This window comes from Zonotrichia leucophrys, chromosome 7, assembly GCF_028769735.1.
Source record: "Zonotrichia leucophrys gambelii isolate GWCS_2022_RI chromosome 7, RI_Zleu_2.0, whole genome shotgun sequence".
Classification (NCBI taxonomy): Eukaryota; Metazoa; Chordata; class Aves; order Passeriformes; family Passerellidae; genus Zonotrichia; species Zonotrichia leucophrys.
In genome coordinates this window covers 37,116,321-37,130,341 of record NC_088177.1, presented here as the reverse complement: position 1 = coordinate 37,130,341, position 14,021 = coordinate 37,116,321, and the positions used below count along the sequence as shown (strand labels likewise).

General features: G+C 47.5%; 2 protein-coding genes across 2 annotated transcripts; both read right to left on the bottom strand.

Moving 5' to 3' along the window:
• On the bottom strand, positions 1–8,981 carry LOC135450657 (UDP-glucuronosyltransferase 1-6-like). Its single transcript, XM_064719035.1, has 4 exons — positions 8,130–8,981; positions 4,897–4,971; positions 366–375; positions 1–188 (listed from the first exon to the last, which is right to left on the bottom strand). Exons 1-4 carry the CDS (start codon positions 8,979–8,981, stop codon positions 1–3), a joined length of 1,125 nt encoding a protein of 374 aa, XP_064575105.1.
• A 2,942-nt stretch (positions 8,982–11,923) lies between these two features.
• LOC135450656 (UDP-glucuronosyltransferase 1A1-like) lies at positions 11,924–12,601 on the bottom strand. The gene has a single exon (XM_064719034.1). It carries the CDS (start codon positions 12,599–12,601, stop codon positions 11,924–11,926), a length of 678 nt encoding a protein of 225 aa, XP_064575104.1.
• Between the last annotated feature and the right edge of the window lie 1,420 nt (positions 12,602–14,021).

Sequence of the window (14,021 nt, the reverse complement as noted above, 5' to 3'; positions counted from 1 at the left end):
TTAAGATCGCCGCTGGCAGCTGCCGGCTCCCCCGCACCACGTGGCCGCCGTGTGGCTCCTCGGAGCTGTCACTGCTCCCCGGGGAGGCGCCGCGGTGGCGGCAGAGCCGGGCCCGCCGCCCGCGGCCCGGAGGCGGCAGGGGAGGGCCCCGCAGAGCCGGCGGGCGGTGCCGATCACCGAGCCCGACCCTGGACCACAACAGCGGCCAAAGAAGGAACCAAAGCCCACCAGACGAGCAAAAAGTAGTTTTCAGCTTTGCCCGAGCCCCGCACCCCCAAAACTGCTTTCGTCAGTTGTGTGACCTCTTTCCTCAGTCTTACCCTCTCCTCCACTCGCTGCTCCTTCCCCCTAACTCCATCCCTCACCCGCCTTGCCCTAAACAAACCGCCGGGAGTCCACTCCGTCCTGCTGAGCCCGGCACAGCAGCCACACGGCTAAGCCTCAACACAGCTACCGCCGTGTGTGCTGTGGCCGCATGGCCCGGAGATCCAACAGGGCCGCGACCGCCAGCCACGCGGCACGGCACCATCTCCTCTTTCTCCTCCCCAAAATCCCTTTCTTCCCGCTTTTTCTCGCCCACGTTCCGCCCCTTCCCTGCCTCTCATGAACCAACCTCCCTCTCCAACTCCTAGTTCCCACCCTCCGCCTTCCAAATCCCACAAGGCAGGAGCTACAATTGGAGAAGCAGCTTAGTAACCAAAACCCAAGGTTAAAATAATTTTGTCATGCCAGTTTTACAGCCTTGTATATTTCATTGAATTGAAATTCTACTTTATGATCTCCTTCCCCCGTTATTCCAAGAGCAATCCCTCTCTGCAATCCACACCCCTTTTTTCCTTATTTTGGGTAGTTCATTGGGAGCAAACCACTCAAAGGAGCAGGGTACCCCAAAAAGGTTTTTCTTTCACAGAGTCCCCAGCTCCCCGTAACCTCCCCAATTCCCAATCCCTGCCCACTTGTTCTAGCTGAAAAGACCTTGTCACCTAGAACTTTTATCCTAAAACCCTCCAACCTTTTTATCATTCTGATCCAATATCTGTCTTCTGTCCATTTCCCTCCCATCCCCATTAAGTAGTTTTTACAATTGTGCTTTTCTAGTTAAAGTATGTGTTCATATTACAAACTGTCCTGTTTTCAGTTTTAGAAAGCAGAGGCCTGTCAGGTCACAAAGGTAGAACCAAGGAGAAGCAGTTTTTGATTGTTTCTTTAAAAGTGAGTATTCAGAGAGTATTGGACCGCTGAATCAAAATTGCTGTTGGGTTTATGCTGTCCTTAGTAGGTTCTGAGAGCAACTGATAACTTTAAATGGTGTCTGGGAAAGTATTTTGACAGTTTTTGTGGTGAATGCTCCCTGAGTATAGCTGAAGCAAAATTTATTTTTTTCTTTTTGTTTTCCTTTTAACAACCTAAAACCAGGGGTCTTCTGGGTTCAACCAGTTGGAAGGTTAAAGCAGCAGTAAATCTCAGATCCAAGGATGAGAATCTGAGGCCATAAACCTGCCTATTCCCCGTCCCTGAGAGGGGAGAAGAAGTCGGCGCCTCAGCCTGAAACTGCAGGCTGTCGTGGTCTGAAAAGCCCGTTGGAAAAAGTTAGACACCACTGGGCCAGTCATGCTGAAAAGGCCAATCCCAAAACTCTCATATGAGCTTAGTGCCAAAGGCTGAAGTCCTTTAAGCCCTCACCCATGCTTTAAATTCATTTAAAATCTGCAATATGGACCCATATAACCAGTTTGTTACAATTAAATGCTCATTTTGTCTTTGCTGCCTACCACCAAAAAAAAACATCAAGTCAAATAGACTGTTAAAAATATAATTCACACTTGTATTTGTATTTATTTTTATGCTCTGAAACAGTGTCATTACTGCTTCATTTTTTAAATTCTTAATGATCATATTTCCCTTTATCTTTTCTTTCTAATGAAAAAAGGGTGAATAGTGGGGTTACATTTTATTTAAATGGTATGCTCAGTCTCACCCCTGGAAAATGGGCGGTTTATTCCAAGACTGTGATCCTCCCATGAAGTATGATGTCGGTGTAATCCCACACACCCAAGTCTTATTCTGCACCCACTTTGAATCTCCCCATTAAACTCTGGGCGTGATGACAAATTCTCCTGGCCCCTTTCTCCCTAGGCCCTCTGTCATGGTTTGAGCCTGGCACAGAGCCAGTGCCCCCATGAAAATGCCCTCACCCTGGTGTCTGCTGTGAGATGTGACCAGGAATAAGCAAAACAGGCTCCAGCTTAAACATAAAGAACACTTTATTACCTAAACTACAGGAAAATAGGGAAAAACTATAAGGAAAAGAAAAAAATTGAAAACCTTACAAAAAAACCACTTTCCTCCTCCCCACTACCTGAATTTCCCAATCCGATACATTCTCCCAAATCACCAACTGCCCAGCCTGGCACCACACTTTAGTATACTCAAACTTCAGTCCATGAAGAGGAGTCCTTCTTGTTCCATAGGCTTCCCCTGGAAACACACTGAAACCTCGTGTGCTTCCCTGTCACTTCGGCACCGCCCGGAAAAAGTCCTTTTGCCGCTTGTGACATCTTCCTTCCATGCCCAGTGCTCTCACCACCGTGCATGGACCAGAGCTGCTTTTAGGGTTGTCTTTCAAGGATGCCTTGTCTCACTCCAAAAAGGCACAGTCTCTGCTTTGGGACATCTGTCCCCCCCATATTTTTCCAACCCCCTGGGGCCGGGGGGTCCCCACGATGAACCCTCCTGGTTCTGAGGCACTGCTTCCCCCTAAGTGCAGTCTCTGTGTCACAGGAACAAACTGAGTCTATGGCCACAAGAAAAGTCCAGCCACAAGGCCACTCCAAGCATCTCTCTCTTCACTCAGCCAGTCTTCTCTACGTCCTTCAGGCCAGGTCCTTGTCTCATCTCATCTCCTATCTCCCTTCTTATTCAGCTTCGAGGAGGATTAGCATTTTTGCAAGGCCCAAATCATGAAAGAAAGGGGTTAAAACTTTCAGTCTCTGTCCCGGAGCTGCGGCACTCCCACACGCGCTGCCGCTCCGGCCGGGCACTCTTCCCCCCCTTCTCCTCCTGGGCCGGCTGCTATCACATTCGGTGTCGCCGGCTCTCTCTCTCCCTCCTGGGGAGGTGGGGGGAATGGCTGCCCGATGTCTCTTGGGGCTCCTCCACCCTTCCATCCTTGAGGGCCTTCTCACCCCCATCTCTGTCCAGGCCCAGGGCCTACCACGTGGCTGCCCCTCCCCTGCCCAGCAGCAGCGGCTGGGGGGGGGAGAGATCTGACCTCTTCGCCGCGATGTCCCAAGAGAGCCTCCCAGGGCCAAAGCCCTGCTTTTAACCCCTGTGTGCTCTCGGAGGTGTGTCCAAACCCCACTGGCTACACCAGGTGCCAGTATCAAACTCCGAACATCCATTGCTTTGACCACAGCATCCCAGAATTCCCACTTCTTCCTGGTCAAACCACCACACTCTCCCTCTCTCCCCCTTCTCCATCAGACACCATGCTGCTCCTGGGGCTGGGACCCCCAATCAACCCTCATCTAATGAGCACCTTCAGAAGCCGTGTGGAGTCTCCCTGCCTGCCTGCAAACATCCAGCTTAGGGGGCCCCCAGGGACTCCCCGGGGATCCCCCAAACCAACTGCTACACTTAATGCAAACTTGCATTTTTTCAGAAGATAAGCAGCCAGCAGAAAATCTTTCCCCATCTCTCCATAGAAATTTCAGAAAACCCCTTATGCTAAAAGGTATAAAACGAAGTTGCAAAAGAGCATTTCACCCTTGTACCACAGATAACAAAGACCAACAACACCTCTCTAGTGCACAAAGTCAGGAATTGTTCACGGCCACTGAGGGGTCAGTTCATGACAAGTGTTGGGTCAGCTCATGACCTCAACCCTGTGTCCAAATCCTTCTTGGTTATAAATTGCTAGGGTTTAATGCTGGTGATAAACTCTCCTTAAAGCCTATAAGCAGGTGAATATAAGAAACAATTTCCTTCTCCAGGGTATTCTAGGCATGAAAATCCTGCTGGATTTTTTTCCCCCATGCAGTTTCTGCAGGTTCCTTCCAAAGCATGGTGGGAAATCTTGGACTTGGATGAGAACCTGCCCTCCAAAAGGAGCAGCTGCTCCATCACCCATGCTGATCCCATCTTGGTAATTTAGAGCATGGATTAATTTAATGGGAATTTTCAAACACCTCAGAGCAAGGAGATGCACAGAAGACAGGCCATAACCTCAGATAAGGCTGCCAAATGAACACGGGAAGGTTGATCCACAAAAGCCCAAATGGAAAGTTACAGGAGATATCCATACCCAGGACAGCTTAAAACCTCATTCAATAATCTAGAAGAGAAGGAAAGGATGGAACTGGAGGAGGATTTCTTTTGGGGCTTAGATATTGACACCTTGACAATAAAGGCAGATGGAAAGGAATCAATCTAGGCGATGGCTGAGGTAGAAAATAGGCAAACTCTTCATTCCTATAACCTTCAATGAATATTAAAGGAGAGGGGAGAAATGGACAGCGCACGAGACAGCTGGGAGAGGAGGACAGCAAAGTTCTTCAGGTCAACAAAACCGACTCTCATTTGCATAAAAGCTACATGTCACTTAAATTGTCCTAATTAAGTCTGATAAGGTTTGAGGTCTGGCAGGATGTGATATAATCTGAATGCTGGGTATTAGGAAATACCATTTCTACACCATGCAGGATTTCAATCTTTGAACACCAAGCTGTTGTCAGTCAGGGTTTGATGTAAGGATGGGAGTGACATCCCTTGCCCAGGGTGGCAGCGGGATGGAATGAGATAATCTTTAAGGTCCCTTTCAACACAAACCAGTCTGCCATTCTATGATACATTTACACTTTGCATTTTTCCATATAAAAACAAAAGAAAATTTTGTACCTGAGACAGTTTTTTCTGCTGAACACAGTTGATCCCTCCAATAAAAGCCATGCTTGGCATCACTGGCCTTGGGAACTCAAAGACAAAATCATATCTCATCAGCCAGAAGGATCCATGGCTCAGGAGTTCTGTCACGGTAACTTTCTTTTTGAAAACCTCATATGCAAGCTCTTCAAAGTTATCATAAATGGGCTTACAGTAGAAGAGCTCCAGCAGATTGACCAGCATGTTCTTCACCCGCTGGGAAAAGATCATGCTGTCTGAATTATCCAAGAATAACCTGGGGACATAGGAAGAGGGCTTGGGCACTGGGTAGCAGCAGCATCCATTCCACAGGGAAAGCCCCGCAGGAAGTAGACGGAAGGAAGGCCAAGATACTCAGCCACCAGGGGCCCACACATCAGGATGGGATCTGTGAAAATCAAGTCGAATTTGCTCTCTTGCAGGTACTGCATCAGCTCCTCGTTCTGCAGAAGGCTCTTACAGTTGGTGAAGAAGACCGAGGAGATTTCTATCGTGCTTTGATACGAGGTCAGAACAACATTCCAAACAGACTGTTCAAGGAAATGGGCATGAACAAAGGCCTTGAGCATTACCCCAAGTATTCCTCTGGGTAAGGGATTGGATAGGCTTGCACTGTGTAATTCTGATGCTCTTTTGACTTCATGTACAGACTGGTGGAGGGTACAAGCACAACAACCTCATGTCCCTTTTGCTGCAGTTTCTCCACTACTGGGCGCATGCTGAGCCAGTGACTTCCATCCTGAGGTACCACCAGGATCTTTCCACCTTCAGCCAGGATTAAAGACAGCGTCAGGGGGAGAAGTATCCACGTGCCTTGGTAAAAAAGAACCACTTTGGTGGGAGCGAACCAGAAGGTTCTGCTCCACAGGGATCCACGCAATCCTTTATAGGATGATCTATGCAGAGTAAGCAGGGAATTTATTGCCAGCAGAAATTAATATTTACCTTGTCAACAGCAGTGTGATTAGCCTGTGATTTTGCCTGTGTTTGTGGAATGGAATTGGAGCCGTGTCTCACTGAAATGTTCTTACTTTCTGTTAATGTTTAAACTTCAATCTCATTGTAAGCACTAAGGCACTGTGCACACTAAGTCTGCGACACCACCAGCAGGGATGTCGTGTTGCAAAAATAATCGTGGTTAAAACCATTGACCTGATAAATACACGGCAAGAAAATAATAAAAATACACCCAGCAGAATGGATGCAACTCCATTCCTGAGGACTCAAGGCTAATGTTGAATTCCCAACTCTGGAAGCAGCACAACCTGCACGTCTTACAAAGATATAACAACCACCAGGATGCACCAGGCAATCCCCAATCTGAGGAGACTGATCCCCATTGGCTTTTTTCCTCCTTACACAACAGCAAAAAAAGTGAACTAATGGAGGGGTTCAGGCAAACAAAGGGAAAGGAGGCTGGCACAGGTACACAAAGAAAGAGTATTGGTTATTGCTGGCTGTCTTGAAAATCCATGTCATGCATTGTAAGCAAGACAAAATCAAGAAGGTTTGACACTTCCCACTAATCGCACTGCAAAAATGTGCTCTCTTTGTGCAAGTGAAAGCAATGGCGGAGCAAAACCTTTTGGAGGGTGCTAAGGAAGGAGTCCTTGTGACGAGAAGCTGCCATCAGCACAACGTTTTACCGCACTATTTATAACCGGTGCTGGGACTTTCAGCATCCTCAGTCAGGAGAAGCAAATCCTTACAGCCTGAGATAAGGCCATTTGTCTCATGACACCCAAAGGGTGCTGCAACTACTCTGAGTAGCTTCACTCTGTCACTCTGGACATGGAGGAACCACCCTTAGGCATGGAAAACCAATTTCTGGAGAGGCCCACTGCAAGAGAGATGGGAGATGGCACAGATTGAAAGCAGGACACTGAAGGGATTTACAAAGAATTGTCATTCAATGCAGGAAATCTGGATGCAAAGACTTCATTGCAACTGCTGTGGCAATAGCTGACCAAATCAACTTGGAAGTTGCTGCTTGTGTATTTTTTAGTCTGGACTCAATTGGATTTTCTATGGCAACAGCAGTTGGTTGAATAAGTCCACTACAAGATTTGTCCAGGTGTGGAACATGTGATTTTCACCTAGCAGGAGTGTAAATACAGGACATGGCAGGGATACAATGAGGGCATGTGTTCTCTATCCTTGTAACAAAGTCATGAACTCTTTATGTCCTTGAGAATTTTAGGATGTAATAGTAAAGACTTTTATTGTGGAACCAGCAAGAATTTGCCTCTTAAATCTCAAACTGGTCTTCCTCTTGTTGACCTAATGAGGTAGAATGCCTTAGATAGAATTTCATCCTAATATCTGAGTTAATACTATTATTCTGCGCCTTGTTTTCACATTTAGAGGGCTCTCCATGGGACTGTCAAACAGCATCAAAGAACTCTAAAAGAGAAAGAAAAATACCCGCCCTCCAGCTCACAGACATAGTGTAGAGATATTGTGTGACCATAATTCAGAAGTGAGTGAGCAATTTCCTAGGAAAAAGATTTCTGTCCTGCTTTGTGCCTGGATAGAAATGTCGAGTGCTACCATTTTAGAGATTGCTTGTTGACTGACACAATAGATTTAGATTTCTTGATTAGCTTTAAGATCCTGCAGAACACTTCTGGTAAAAGACGATGTCAAGGTACGAGAACTCTTAATATCTGCATTCAAGTGTCTTTCACCCACTCCATAACCATCAGATTGTTTCATGCCATTTTAACATGACAGTTACCTTTCACCCCTCACAAACAGGAGTAACCTAACACAGACAGTTTGGAAATGATTTGTCATGAAAATACAACTCAAGTGAATCAACTGATGCTGCTGAGACTGGAGTTAAAAACACAAGATGACTTTTGGGATTTTGATCAGATAAAAGAAATTGATATCAGATGCCATTAAAATGAAATCAAAACTAGATATCATTGGTGCTAAAGACACATTCACTGTGGACAGTAATTTCCATCTGGCTGATGAATTCCCTTTTTCTTTGGTTTGTTATAAAATCTTAATAAGTTCCAGTAAGTCTCTATCCAGGTTGTGTGATTACGAACTATGGGAATCAACTACCAAAACCTGGATAAATTAAATAATTGCCAGAAATAAAAAAAAACCCAAAAAACCACAGAATACCAATACAAGTGCTGGAACAACAGAATGACTTTTCCTTAGGACATTTACAATTTTAGGCAAAGGAACATTACCTTAGGCAGTGGTTTCTTCTTTGCACAGTTGATCCCCCCCACAAACACCATGTTGGGCATCACTGGCCTGACGTACTCAAACACAAAGTCAAACCTCAGGATCCAAATGGCAGCGGAGTTCACCAGGTCCATCAGGGACACATCTCTCTGAAGAACTTCTGAGGAAAGCTTAAGCGCTTCTCCATAGAAACCGTTGCAGTAATCAAGCTCCAGGAGGGAAATCAGGGCATTTTCCACCCTCTGGAAAAAAGTCATCTGGTCCGAATTGAAGCTGAAGAGTCTCGGGATGTAGGACAAAGGGCTTGGGCTCTGTGGGGCTGAAAAGTGCAGGTTGCAAGGGAATCCCCTCATGAAGAAGACAAAGGGAAGAGAAAGATGGTGAGCCAGGATGGCCCCACACATGAGGATAGGATCCGTCAGGACGGCATCAAAGCCGCTTTGGTTGAGGAACCTCAGGGTCTCCTGGCTGTGGAACAGGTCCTTGCACTGCCCAAAAAGAATGCCAGTAGCATGCACCGAGGCGTTGTACATGGCCAGGGCATTGAGAGGGAAAGGCTTCTGCGTCAGGTGCACGGCGAGGTATTCCCGGAAGGAGTTATCCAGCTCTTCCAGGCTCTGGCTCACCGGGTACGTGACCACCTTGTAGGCCTGCGTGGTCTCCATCTGCCAGCTCACCTCAGGAACCAGCACCACCACCTCGTGTCCTTTCTCACTCAGCTTCTCCACCACTTCCTGCATGCTCAGCCAGTGGCTTCCCACCATGGGCACCACCAGGAGCTTCCCTCCATCCGAGAGGCCAGGCAGGAGGAGGAGGAGGATGGAAATCCAGGCACAGCAAAGCCTCAAAGCCATGTTGCTGTGCTTGCAGTGCAGGCCGTGCAAGAGATTTCTCCTGCAGGCTGTAGCCTCAAGATGCTTTGGAAAGCAACTGATGGCCGGAGTTGTTGAGCTCTGCTCTTTGATTGTCCTGTTGTTAATGATTCACTGCTTTGCATTGTGGGTAGTTTATTTTGCCTTTTCCCTCCTTACTTGGAAAGCCAAGATTTGGTGACCTCTTCAGTGCTCAGTCACTAGAATTTTTCTATGTTCCATGAGCTCCTAAATGGGCTACTGGGATCCCTCAGGACTTCTCATCCTTGCTCTGTCTCGTTTTCCACCTTGGCCAGGACCCAGGGAGCAACCTTAGTGGGAGCAACCCCCAAGCCCACAGGAACAAATGAAAAAGAGCCTCTCCAAGCTGGAGACACAGATCCTCTGGTGATTCCTCCAGGGATGGAGCAGGAGACCCTCAGGACAAGGCTCAGGGCCCTTCTGAGCTGGCAGGAATCTCCTCAGTGCCAGGGACACCTCTAACAGGTGTTGACAGGGGCTGGCCTCTCTCTGTACAGACCAAGCTCTCACTTTACAGAGTTGTTTCCCAGCCTGGTAGGTGACCCCTGGCTGGCTGAAAACTCCTCCCCACCAGGATTCAGACCAGCACTAAATGAGTTTTAGCAACCTCTGGAGGCTCAGGTTTCAGACCTGACTCAGTAAAGGAGTAGGTTCAGCACAGGCGTGATTTCCCCGGCCTCCCCTATTTTATTTTGCCAATCAGTAGCATTGCCACTGATGGCAAAATTAAAAATATTGCACCCCTGGATATTCAGAGCCATGCAGCCTCCATGCCACAGGCACACAAGTTCTCTCCTCTCCCTTCATGCCACAGTCAATGCAACACAATGAACTGCATATTGTTTTCCACATGCCAGCATTATTTATTTGTTTTTCCTCTTTTACCCATGTCTTTCATTATTTCTACTGGGAAGGTGGCAGAGAGCAGTTTTATGTCAGGATGGCTTTCCAGAAAACCAAATTTTTGAGCGTCAGAGTAGGGGGAGAGAAGCTCTGAGGGAAAAGAGACTAAAACACTCTCTGAATCTTTTATTATGAAACGCAAAGGAAAAACATCATAGTAACAAATCCTAAATATGGTCCCGTTTTTATAAAGCACCCTCAGAACTGGGCATTGGGAAGCTGATCTGTTTAGAAAAGACAATGTTCTCCCAAAGAAACGTTAATTTCTCTATTTTGTGATGGCACCCAGGTGTTTGCTGAAGCGGGATTAGGAGAGGGCTGGCAGGGAAATGTCCTGCTCTCCCCTCCCTCCCGCTGCAGGATGGATTTTCCATCCAAACCTTCAGCATGAAGTGTGGGTGCAAAGGCAATCCCAGGACTGCTGAAGTTAATCAGTACCTCAGTGTTTGGGAACTGGTCAGAGGCTCACCCAGATGGCCTGGTTATCCTGGGTTATCCCAGCCAGGAATTCTGGAATTTGCTGGGTTCAAGGTAGTACAAGATCAAAGTCGCTCCCTGCTGACACCTGAGCAAAGGGAGAGTGGGAAGGCTGGATTTGGGTGAAAAGACACAAATTTGGGGGCAGCCCTGTCCAGGGAGGGGTAACAGAGCTGGGGAAGAGATTAAAAACTCTTCGGAGCTGAGGGAACTGGGGGTGCTACTGGAGAAAAGGAGGCTCAGGGAGGACCTTGTCAGGCTCTACGTTTCCCTGACAGGAGCAAGAGTGGGATCGAGCTGTGTCCCAAGGAAAACATGAGAGGAGATGGCCACAAGTTGTGCTAGAGGAGATTCAGAGTGTGTGATAGGAAAGAAAAAACTCACTGGAAGAATGGTTAAGCAATGGAATAATTTGACCAGGGAGGTGGTTGAGTCACCATGTCTCAAGTGTCCTGGAGGAGCCTGGATGTGGCACTTGGGGTCGTGGCTTAGGGGCGACCATGGCAGTGCTGGCATGAGGCTGGGACTGGGTGATCCTGGAGGTCTTTTCCAAGCTGAATGATTCTGTCAGCTGCAGGCTGGCCCATGCCAGGCTCAGGAATGATTAGGGAATACTCAGGAGGCAATTCTTAGGGTATTGTATGCTTGCTACAACACGCCAGCCAAGGCTGGAATAAATCCATGACTGGAGATCCCAAACTACCTCTTATAAATATATGAAAAGAGGTCCCCAAGCCTCTCGAATAAATCCATTGCAGGACTTGTCCAATCCTTCTAATAAATCCAGTCAGAGATGCCAAAACTGCCCTAATAAATTTATGAAAGGAGATCCCAAATCCTTTTAAAAAGTTCATGACAATAGATGCCCAAGCCCCTCTAATGAATCCATGACAGGCGATCCTCAAACACCTGTCATAAATCTATGACTGGAGATCCCAAAATCCTTTATTAAACTCATGCTAGGAGATCCCAACCCCTCCTACTATATCCTTGAAAATAGAACCCCAAACCCTTCTAACAAAACCAGAAAGAGATCACCAAACCCCTCTAAGGAACCCGTCCAAAAGACAGCCCCAAACCTCTCTAATACATCCGTGCCAGGAGATCCCAAAACCTTTCCAATACAACCATGGCAGGATATCCCAAATTCCTGTAATAAATGCACAACAGAAAACAAGAGTTTGAAAGAGAGAGCTGGTCTTTGTAGAAAGTCAGGATGGTTTGTGTTGGAAGGGACCTTAAAGCCCATCCCGTTCCACCCCATGCCATGGCCAGGGACACCTTCCATTATCCCAGGTTGCTCCAAGCCCTGTCCAACCTGGACACGGACACATCCAGGGGTGAAGCAGCCACAGCTTCTCTGGACAACTTGTGCCAGGGCCTCACCATCCTCACAGGGAAAAATTTCTTCCCAATATCCTGTCTAATCCTTTCCTCTGGCAACTTAAAGCCACTGCCCTTGTGCCAACACCTCCGGTTCTTGAAAATAGTCTCTCTCCAACAGAGAGATAAGATACATCCCTTCAAATGCCTCGCTTGGACCATGCTGGTCTGTGAGTGCCACAACCTCTCCCATCCAGCCGCTGACCTAAGGGCTTCTTCTTCTCTCCACAGTGGATGCCTCCAATGAAAACCATGTTGGGCATGACAGGCATGGGATACTCAAAGACAAAGTCGATTCTCCTCAGCCAGATGGATCCGTGACTTAAAAGCTCCGTCATTGTCATGGGTTTTTGGAGGAACTCTGAGGCCAGCTCCTCAAACTGAGAATAGGCAATATTGCAGATGAAGGACTCGGAAAGGGCAATCAGGAAGTTCTTGACCCTCTGGGAGAAGGTCATGTGGTCGGTGTATTCTGAGAACCCCCGTGGGACGTAGGACGGCGGGTCCGGGCCCTGAGCCGCGCGAACCTCCAAGGCACACGGAACCATCCGCAGGAAGAAAACACTGGGGATGGAGAAGTGCAGGGCAATGATCTGCCCACAAGGTGACACAGGATCCGTGAGCAGGGCATCGAAGTGACCCTCTCCAATGTACTTCAGCAGCTCTTGGTTCTGCAGCAACGACTTGCACAAAGCATGAAAAAGGGCTCCGCTCTTCCAGTAATCTTCCAAACGCTTCCAGAACCTCACCAGGAAATGCTCTTGGCTGAAAGATTTTTCAATGAAGGTGCGTACGTGTTCTTCCACATCCTCCTTCATCAATGGCACGAGTAGGTTTTCAGTTCGTAGACATCTGAGGAATCGATCAGGATTTTGTTGTCTGATGCAATGACCACGATTTGGTGCCCTCTCTTGCTCAGCTCCATCAGCACTTTTTTCATGCTGAGCCAGTGGCTGCCGTCCATGGGGATCACCAGCAGCCTCCCAGCGGCAGCTGGGCTCAGGAGGCACGGGAAGGGCAGAAGCAGTGCCACCAGCATGGTGTGAGCTGTGCAGAGTGGAAGCCTGGCAGCAGAGAGGCCAGGAGTGCTCTGCCAGCTTTTTTAGCCGTGCCTCACCACTAACCTTTTGACACTTCTCCCATTTCGGGTCATCAGATCTTTGCGCCAAGGTCACAGAAAGCAATCAATGATTAGGAAGGGTTGCGAGCATGTTGGGACACAAAGGTTGCGTTGTGTGAGTCAAGAAAAGTGTGTCACCCACACACACACCAAGCTGAGGATATTGGGTCAATGCCACCTTCTTCCCTCACCAGGATCCCAGCTTTGTGGCGCTTCTTGCCACCAGCCCACCATGCCCAAGGTCTGATGGCAAAATGCAGGGAAAATCCATGAAAAAAATGCCCCCACAGAGTAGCTGGACAGAGCCCACATGGGAGGCCCGTGCCTATCAAGAGAGCCAAGAAAGGACTCTTTTCCATCGCTCTAACAGAAGGCTGACAGACTTGTCACAGTCTGAGGTAACTGGGCACTTTTTAAAAGCATTTTCTTCCCTAAAGAAACAAAACTATGTAGTACATGAAACATAACTTATAGTAAGGATTAATATGAAAAATCTGTGTAACAGGACCTGGGGTTTCACTTTTGCTCTTTTTTTCAATAGCCAAAACCAGCTGGAACCCCTGAGAAAAAAAATAATTTTCCATAATGCAAAATTGCATTTTCTGGACGCTAAGCAGCCAGCAAAAAATATTTCCCCGTCTATCCATAAAACTTTCAGCCAACTCCTTATCGTATCAGGTATAAAATGAAGTTGCAAAAGAGCATTTCACTCTTGTACCACAGATAGCAAAGACCAACAACACCTCTGGAGTGCACAAGTCAGGAATTGTTCACAGCCAATGAGGGGTAAGTTCAAGACCAATGTTGGGTCAACTCATGACCTCAACCCTGTGTCCAAATCCTTCTTGGTTATACATTGCTAGGGTTTAATGCTGGTGATAAACTCTCCTTAAAGCCTATAAGCAGGTGAATACGGGGAACAATTTCCTTCTCCAGGGTATTCTAGGCATGAAAATCCTGCTGGATTTTTTTCCCCCATGCAGTTTCTGCAGGTTTCTTCCCAAGTCTGGTGGGAAATCTTGGACTTTGCTGAGAATCTGCTCTCCAAAAGGAGCAGCTGCTCCATCACCCATGCTGATCCCATCTTGGTCATTTAAAGCATGGATTAACTTATTGGT